The following is a 10000-nucleotide window of genomic DNA, read 5'->3' as shown; positions in this document are numbered from 1 at the left end:
GTGTGTGTTTATCCCTGATGAGCATCATGGAGACTGTGGTGAAGGAAAAACTCCTTTAGATGTTATGAGGAAGAAACCTTGAGAGGAACCAGACTCAAAAGCAGAACCTCATCCTCATTTGGGTGACATCAAGACTGAGAGAGTGAGACAAAGTGTGAGTGAGACAGTGAGTCAGTGAGACTCACACTCCTCGGTGCTGCTCTGCTGGGGGAACATGTAGTTGGTGAGGACGGTTGTGTGGGTTTCAGGTTCCTCCTCCTTCTGTAGAGGGATCAGGGGTTTGGACTGCAGAGAAGACACACAGTAAGAGATGATGATGAGACGAGTCTGCTGCTCCATCACTCACACTGACCTCATGATCTCCTCACATAAAGATTATTGGTGAGCACAGACTGGTGTGGACACTAAGAAGGTTCTGTGAGTTCTGAGCCGGTTTTCCTACCTGGTTCTCGGAGAGCCACATAGCAGTGATCTGGTTTAGCTTGGTGAAGCTGTAGGGAAGGTTCTTCAACCTGAGACAGAGTGAGACAGTAGAGAGGTTTAACACTACTGTTCTTTCTCTCTCGCACACACACAGGTCAGGGTATGAGTTTGTTGAGGTTCTTTATTTGCTGTAAATGAGGTCAATCTGACAGTAAATATTAAAAGGTAGTAGTGAAGCTTGCAGGTGTCTCAGGTGAGTGTATGTGACTATTACAGTTATCCTGCTTTGCTCATCTAATCTGAGAATGAATCCGAGCTCATAATCATTTGTGTTTAAGTAGCATCAGTTTTCTATATATTACTATTTCATTCACACTCTGGCTAGGAAACACCCACAAGTACAAACTATATATGACAGGAGAGACTACAGAATCCCCATCAGACAGGAGTCTCAGATACACACTGTGTGTGTGTGTGTGTGTGTGTGTGTGTGTGTGTGTGTGTGTGTGTGTGTGTTTACACCTGAGCACTGATTTCAGATCAGATCTCACAGTCTAAATCACACCAATGCTCTGGGAATAACATCCTGTTTCACCTGCACAGTCCCACACACACACACACACACACACACACACACACACACACACACACACACACACACACACACACACACACACACACACACACACACACACACACACACACACACACACACACACACACACACACACACACACACACACACAGACACAGGCCTTTCCCTCCTGCACAAACACTGTACTAATTACCCATCAAACACAAATGAGTGACAGATGAAACACCAGGAAGAACAGGATGCTATTAAATCATCATCATCATCTTTCCTCTTCTCCCATTAGGGGGCGTCACAGAGGATCATCCGTCTCCATACTCCTCTGTCCTCTACATCTGCCTCTTTTACACAATCTACCTGCATGTCTTCCCTCACCACATCCATAAACCTCCTCCTTGTTCTTCTTCTTTTCCTCCTTCCTGGTGTCTCCATCCTCAGCATTCTCCTACTGATATACCCCATGTTCCTCCTCTGCACATGTCCAAACCATCTCAATCTCACCTCCCTCACCTTGTCTCCAAAACGTCCTACATGCGCTGTCCCTCTAATAAACTCATTTCTAATCCTGTCCATCGTCGTCACTCCCAACGAACATCTCAACATCTTCAGCTCTGCTACCTCCAGCTCCACCTCCTGTCTTTTACTCAATGCCACTGTCTCTAATCCATACAACATCTCAGGTCTCACCACAGTCCTATAAACTTTCCCTTTCACTCTCACAGATACTCTTCTATCACAAATCACTCCTGCTATCACTCTTCTCCACCCACTCCACCCTGCCTGCACTCTTTTCTTCACTTTTCTAACACACTCTCCATTACTCTGCACTGTTGACCCCAGGTACCTGAACTCCTCCACCTTCTCCACCTCTTCTCCCAGAAACTGCAACAGGATGTCATTAAATCATCTCCACAATCCAGATGAGGAACAGCTGTTCTGGTTCTTTACCAACACAAGAGAGAACATTTTAATGAAAAGCCTCATTTCAGCAGACATCAGATCCAAATCCTCACTGATAAACATCAGACTTAATCAGACTCGGAGTTCACACACTGCTCTCACGCTGATCTATGGGTCTTTAATATGGAACAGTGCTGAAGATAAAGCAGTGCTGAATCAGAGATTCTGATTGGTCAGGAGCTGATGATTCATATACACATAAGCACACACACACACACACACACTCTCTCTCTCTCGCTCTCTCTCTAAAATGGAGGATGAGTTGATAAGGTGTGTCTGTGTGTGTGTGTGTGTGTGTGTGTGTGTGTGTGTGTGTGTGTGTCTTACTTGTTGTCGCTCAGATTGATAACCTTGAGCTTCTGCATGTCTCCCATCTCCTCAGGGAGAGACTCCAGTTTATTGGAGTGCAGGAACAGCACAGTGATGTTCTTCAAGCAGCCCACCTGAGACACACACAGAGTTATTTTACAGAATGAGAAAGGCACCTTGATGACCATTAAAGCTTCAAAAAGCTTTCATCAGAATTTATAAGAATTTCAATTTCACTCACACACACATTTATATATATAAAAAGGAAATTAAATCCTGTACATGTATACCTGAGCTATAATCCTGCTGCTCCTTCCTGTACAGGTAATACTGTTATATTTTGAGACTGTACCTGTACAGGTATTACTGTTATATTTTGAGACTGTACCTGTACAGGTATTACTGTTATATTTTGAGACTGTACCTGTACAGGTATTACTGTTATATTTTGAGACTGTACCTGTACAGGTATTACTGTTATATTCGGGGACTGTACCTGTACAGGTATTACTGTTATATTTTGAGACTGTACCTGTACAGGTATTACTGTTATATTTTGAGACTGTACCTGTACAGGTATTACTGTTATATTCGGGGACTGTACCTGTACAGGTATTACTGTTATATTCGGGGACTGTACCTGTACAGGTATTACTGTTATATTTTGAGACTGTACCTGTACAGGTATTACTGTTATATTCGGGGACTGTACCTGTACAGGTATTACTGTTATATTCGGGGACTGTACCTGTACAGGTATTACTGTTATATTCGGGGACTGTACCTGTACAGGTATTACTGTTATATTCGGGGACTGTACCTGTACAGGTATTACTGTTATATTCGGGGACTGTACCTGTACAGGTATTACTGTTATATTCGGGGACTGTACCTGTACAGGTATTACTGTTATATTCGGGGACTGTACCTGTACAGGTATTACTGTTATATTCGGGGACTGTACCTGTACAGGTATTACTGTTATATTTTGAGACTGTACCTGTACAGGTATTACTGTTATATTTGGGGACTGGGTGAGGTTGTGTGATGAAAGTGAGTGTTGGGGTTCTGACCTCAGGAGGCAGGTGTGTGAGGAAGTTGTGGTCAGCAGCGAAGGTGCGCAGGTTCACACACTTTCCCACGGTAGCGGGGAGACACTCGAGTTCATTACAGCTGCAGTCCAACTCATCCAGAGCCATGAGTCTGTAAATAAATATAACCATTATACACAAATAACACCATCAACTGTAGAGAACACACACACACACACACACACACACACACACACACACACACACACACACACACAATTACATACACAATAACACACACAGTCACACACACAATTACATACACAATTACATACACAATAACACACAATTACATACACAATTACACACACACGCACAATTACATACACAATAACACAGTCGCACACGCACACAATTATACACACACACACACACACACACACACACACACACACACACACACAATTATACACACACACACACACACACACAATAACAGTCGCACACACACAATTACATACACAATAACACAGTCACACACACAATTATATATATATACACACACACACACACACACACACACACACACACACACAATTACATACACTAACACACACAAGTCTGTCTGTCCATCTCTCATTAGGGCTGCAGCTATAGATGATTTTAGTAATTGAGTATTCTAACGATTATTCCATCAATTAATCGAGTAATCGTATAAGAAGTACTTCATCTTTATTAAATATACAATAGAAAATAAGACGGGACTCTAAAAAAAAAAACATTTTTATTGCTGAAATTACAAAAAGAATATCTAAAAACTAAACCCTTTTAGTGCATTTAAATGCCAAATTACCTCAAAATGCAAATATATATATATATGAATCATAAAATATACAAATAAAAGTTTTATATTATTTTAAAAAGGTAAATGCACTGTATTGTGTTTCCTTTTTGTTTAATATTAAATGATCCCAAACTCTTTGCCCCTCGCAGTTTTCTCTCTGTTCCTCCATTTTTTATTCTGCAGCTTCTGTGTTGTACGGAATCCTGTTTCTGCCACATAAAAGTCAGCCAAATTCCTACTTTCTTCTCGCAATTCTGCAGTTTGAAGCTGATGGTGTAAGAACGAGGCTCCTTTGCTTCATCTGTCTTTTTCTGTCTCCTCCAAAAAAGAGGAAGAGGCACTACAGAGTGAGTGACGCTGCCAAAATGACTAAAATATGAGCTTAGAAAAAAAATAATTCTGAGCACCCATTTTTTTATGAGGTGGAAAAAGGCTTCTATAGTGTTCCCCGTCCAGAGCGCTCCAGAGTTTAGTGGGTGGTGCATCAGCAATAATGGCACGTGGGGAAACACAGTTCTCTGTGTGTAATTAAATGGACTAAACATGGACTAAACAAAGCACCAAATAATTTGATTTGGTGCATTCTTGTATTCGAATTACTCAAGGAATTGTTTTAGCCCTACTCTCAATCTGTCTGTCCATGTCTGTCTGTCTGTCTGCCTGCCTGCCTGTCTGTCTGTCTGTCTGTCTGTCTGTCTGTCTGTCTGTCTGTCTGTCTATCTCTCTGTCTGTTTGTCTATCTCTCTACAGCCTAGGGATAAAGCTAGAGGAGCTAAATTCAGTGATTGAGACAGTGATTAATGAGAGCTCAACAGATCTCTCTCTCTCTCTCTCTCTCTCTCTCTCTCTCACACACACACCTGCATACAAACTCACCCTCCTATTGATTCTGGCAAACACACAAGCTGATTCTCATCCACCTTCAGAGCAGTCAGCTTATTTAGAGAACCTGCAGAGAGAGAGAGAGAGAGAGAGAGAGAGAGAGAGTTGCTCAGTGAATGATGAATTAGAGAAAGTGATTAGTTGAATCCTCATGAGACACATGGACACACTGCCAAGGACACACTATCTCTATACACATGTATAAAGCTGAGTATTTGTTAGGTTTAAAGCATTATTAAGAATAAAGGATGTGTGTGTGTGTCTACCTATAGAGTCAGGTAGTTGTGTAAGAATGTGTGTGTGTGTGTGTGTGTGTGTGTGTGTGTGTGTGTGTGTGTGTGTGTGTGTACCTATAGAGTCATGTACTTGTGTAAGAATGTGTGTGTGTGTACCTATAGAGTCAGGGAGTTGTGTAAGAATGTGTGAATGTGTGTGTGTGTGTACCTATAGAGTCAGGTAGTTGTGTAAGAATGTGTGTGTGTGTGTGTGTGTGTACCTATAGAGTCAGGTAGTTGTGTAAGAATGTGTGTGTGTGTGTGTGTGTGTGTGTGTGTGTGTGTGTACCTATAGAGTCAGGTAGTTGTGTAAGAATGTGTGTGTGTGTGTGTGTGTGTGTGTGTGTGTGTGTACCTATAGAGTCAGGTAGTTGTGTAAGAATGTGTGTGTATGTGTGTGTGTACCTATAGAGTCAGGTAGTTGTGTAAGAATGTGTGTGTGTGTGTGTGTGTGTGTGTGTGTGTGTGTGTGTGTACCTATAGAGTCAGGTAGTTGTGTAAGAATGTGTGTATGTGTGCCTATAGAGTCAGGTAGTTGTGTAAGAATGTGTGTGTATGTGTGTGTGTACCTATAGAGTCAGGTAGTTGTGTAAGAATGTGTGTGTGTGTGTGTGTGTGTATGTGTGTGTGTACCTATAGAGTCAGGTAGTTGTGTAAGAATGTGTGTGTATGTGTGTGTGTGTGTGTGTGTACCTATAGAGTCAGGTAGTTGTGTAAGAATGTGTGTGTGTGTGTGTGTGTGTGTGTGTGTGTGTGTGTGTGTGTGTGTGTGTGTACCTATAGAGTCAGGTAGTTGTGTAAGAATGTGTGTATGTGTACCTATAGAGTCAGGTAGTTGTGTAAGAATGTGTGTGTATGTGTGTGTGTGTACCTATAGAGTCAGGTAGTTGTGTAAGAATGTGTGTGTGTGTGTGTGTGTGTGTGTGTGTGTGTGTGTGTGTGTGTGTGTGTGTGTGTGTACCTATAGAGTCAGGTAGTTGTGTATGAATGTGTGTGTATGTGTGTGTGTGTACCTATAGAGTCAGGTAGTTGTGTAAGAATGTGTGTGTATGTACCTATAGAGTCAGGTAGTTGTGTATGAATGTGTGTGTATGTGTGTGTGTACCTATAGAGTCAGGTAGTTGTGTAAGAATGTGTGTGTATGTGTGTGTACCTATAGAGTCAGGTAGTTGTGTAAGAATGTGTGTATGTGTGTGTGTACCTATAGAGTCAGGTAGTTGTGTAAGAATGTGTGTGTATGTACCTATAGAGTCAGGTAGTTGTGTAAGAATGTGTGTGTATGTGTGTGTGTGTACCTATAGAGTCAGGTAGTTGTGTAAGAATGTGTGTGTGTGTGTGTGTGTGTGTGTGTGTGTGTGTGTGTGTGTACCTATAGAGTCAGGTAGTTGTGTAAGAATGTGTGTGTACCTATAGAGTCAGGTAGTTGTGTAAGAATGTGTGTGTGTGTACCTATAGAGTCAGGGAGTTGTGTAAGAATGTGTGAATGTGTGTGTGTGTGTACCTATAGAGTCAGGTAGTTGTGTAAAAATGTGTGTGTGTGTGTGTGTGTACCTATAGAGTCAGGTAGTTGTGTAAGAATGTGTGTGTGTGTGTGTGTGTGTGTGTGTGTGTGTACCTATAGAGTCAGGTAGTTGTGTAAGAATGTGTGTGTGTGTGTGTGTGTGTGTGTGTGTGTGTGTGTGTGTGTGTGTGTGTGTGTGTGTGTGTACCTATAGAGTCAGGTAGTTGTGTAAGAATGTGTGTGTATGTGTGTGTGTACCTATAGAGTCAGGTAGTTGTGTAAGAATGTGTGTGTGTGTGTGTGTGTGTGTGTGTGTACCTATAGAGTCAGGTAGTTGTGTAAGAATGTGTGTATGTGTGCCTATAGAGTCAGGTAGTTGTGTAAGAATGTGTGTGTATGTGTGTGTGTACCTATAGAGTCAGGTAGTTGTGTAAGAATGTGTGTATGTGTGTGTGTGTACCTATAGAGTCAGGTAGTTGTGTAAGAATGTGTGTGTATGTGTGTGTGTGTACCTATAGAGTCAGGTAGTTGTGTAAAAATGTGTGTGTGTGTGTGTGTGTGTGTGTGTGTACCTATAGAGTCAGGTAGTTGTGTATGAATGTGTGTGTACCTATAGAGTCAGGTAGTTGTGTAAGAATGTGTGTGTATGTGTGTGTGTGTACCTATAGAGTCAGGTAGTTGTGTATGAATGTGTGTGTATGTGTGTGTGTGTACCTATAGAGTCAGGTAGTTGTGTAAGAATGTGTGTGTATGTGTGTGTGTGTACCTATAGAGTCAGGTAGTTGTGTATGAATGTGTGTGTATGTGTGTGTGTGTACCTATAGAGTCAGGTAGTTGTGTAAGAATGTGTGTGTATGTGTGTGTGTACCTATAGAGTCAGGTAGTTGTGTATGAATGTGTGTGTGTGTGTGTGTGTGTGTACCTATAGAGTCAGGTAGTTGTGTATGAATGTGTGTGTACCTATAGAGTCAGGTAGTTGTGTATAAATGTGTGTGTGTGTACCTATAGAGTCAGGTAGTTGTGTATGAATGTATGTGTATGTGTGTGTGTGTACCTATAGAGTCAGGTAGTTGTGTAAGAATGTGTGTGTATGTGTGTGTGTGTACCTATAGAGTCAGGTAGTTGTGTATGAATGTGTGTGTATGTGTGTGTGTGTACCTATAGAGTCAGGTAGTTGTGTAAGAATGTGTGTGTATGTGTACCTATAGAGTCAGGTAGTTGTGTATGAATGTGTGTGTATGTGTGTGTGTGTACCTATAGAGTCAGGTAGTTGTGTATGAATGTGTGTGTATGTGTGTGTGTGTACCTATAGAGTCAGGTAGTTGTGTATAAATGTGTGTGTGTGTGTGTGTGTGTGTGTGTACCTATAGAGTCAGGTAGTTGTGTATGAATGTGTGTGTATGTGTGTGTGTGTACCTATAGAGTCAGGTAGTTGTGTATGAATGTGTGTGTATGTGTGTGTGTGTACCTATAGAGTCAGGTAGTTGTGTATGAATGTGTGTGTATGTGTGTGTGTGTACCTATAGAGTCAGGTAGTTGTGTAAGAATGTGTGTGTATGTGTGTGTGTGTACCTATAGAGTCAGGTAGTTGTGTATGAATGTGTGTGTATGTGTGTGTGTGTACCTATAGAGTCAGGTAGTTGTGTAAGAATGTGTGTGTATGTGTGTGTGTACCTATAGAGTCAGGTAGTTGTGTATGAATGTGTGTGTGTGTGTGTGTGTGTGTGTACCTATAGAGTCAGGTAGTTGTGTATGAATGTGTGTGTATGTGTACCTATAGAGTCAGGTAGTTGTGTAAGAGCATTGTTGGACAGCAGAAGGTCCTGAAGGTTCTCACAGCCACTGATCTGCTCATCCACCATCTCCAGGTTGTTCTTAGACACATCCAGATATTTGAGCTGTTTCAGCGACCCAATCATCTACACACACACACACACACACACACACACACACACACACACACACACACACACACACACACACACACAGGGTTCAGAGATGCACACAATGTGACCGATTAGTAATCTGTGTGTGTGTGTGTGTGTGTGTGTGTGTGTGTGTGTGTGTGTGTGTGTGTGTGTGTGTGTGTGTGTGTGTGTGTGTGTGTGTGTGAAAGAGAGAGAGAGAGAGAGAGAGAGAGAGAGAGAGAGATTTAACATCACTTATTAATTAATATAAGCTGGTCTCTCAGTCTCTCAGGCAGTGTCAAGGAGCTTGTGAAAGAAAACTGAATTTGTATGAAAGCTGGAGCTCATGGACAACACAGAGCAGCGTGGAGAACAGGGAGCAGCGTGGAGAACAGGGAGCAGTGCGGAGAACACGTGGTTAGTTGTGAGCTCAGACTGTTCCTGGATTTTTTTCCTGGATGTTTGCTTTTTTCTCCAGATGCTAATCACGCTAATCCTCACACTACAGGTCAGACTGTAATTACTGTCAGTGAGGCTAAGTGCTAAGTGTAGCAGCGAGCTAATGGTTTAATTATGATGCAGATTAAAGGGGCAGTGTGAAGGAGGAGATCTGATTAACTGATAAACTGATCTGATGAGATCAGATCAGATTCTCTCAGACTTAGATTTGTGTCTAATCTGAACTGAATGTGACCTATAATAACCTCGTTACCACGACGACAGAGAAACCTCTCGGAGCCGTGATGATGAGCCGTGATTACTGTGGCCGGTGGGTGGAGTCTGTATTTAATTCATATAACACGATAATTTATTTGCTCTATAGATTATAACTAGCTAATAACTAGCCATCTGTCAGTTTCAGCTGAGTTACAGCATAAACACTATACTTACACCCTACATGATCACACTATTAGCTTTAATTACCCAGCTCCACTAATGACCTTGCATGTGACACTGGAGTCCTACAGGAGCACATTCAGCTGTGGACTCAGACCACCAAACACAACCACAGACTCCCACAGATCTTCAAACCAGTGACCATCATACTCTATAACTCCTCCCCTCTCAGTAGGGGGCAGAGCTGATGTGATCAGTGTCATTATATTCCTCCTCTAAATCTCACAACTAATACAATATACCATAATATAATACTACGTGCAATTACATATGTATAATATGTTCTTAGTTTCCCAGCACCTTTTTACTTTCAAATACATTTGTAAAAATAAAATTTCATTTATTTTTTAATTATATTTCATTTATATTTATTTTTGTT

General features: G+C 41.6%; 1 protein-coding gene across 2 annotated transcripts in view; it reads right to left on the bottom strand.

Annotated features, from left to right (window-relative positions):
* Positions 1–10000, bottom strand: part of erbin (erbb2 interacting protein) — a 55625-nt gene that overhangs the window by 14924 nt on the left and 30701 nt on the right. For both annotated transcript variants that reach the window (XM_083568874.1, XM_083568875.1), the window contains exons 10-15: positions 8592–8736; positions 5036–5108; positions 3358–3487; positions 2303–2418; positions 443–512; positions 186–285 (exon numbers count right to left, since the gene is read on the bottom strand). In XM_083568874.1, coding sequence (XP_083425000.1) covers positions 186–285; positions 443–512; positions 2303–2418; positions 3358–3487; positions 5036–5108; positions 8592–8736 — 634 coding nt within the window. The remainder of the gene's footprint in view (positions 1–185; positions 286–442; positions 513–2302; positions 2419–3357; positions 3488–5035; positions 5109–8591; positions 8737–10000) is intronic.

The sequence above is a fragment of the Silurus aristotelis genome, assembly GCF_946808225.1.
Source record: "Silurus aristotelis genome assembly, chromosome: 18".
NCBI classification, from domain to species: Eukaryota; Metazoa; Chordata; class Actinopteri; order Siluriformes; family Siluridae; genus Silurus; species Silurus aristotelis.
The sequence above is the reverse complement of the archived record's forward strand: the minus strand, read 5'-3'. Positions and strand labels throughout refer to the sequence as shown.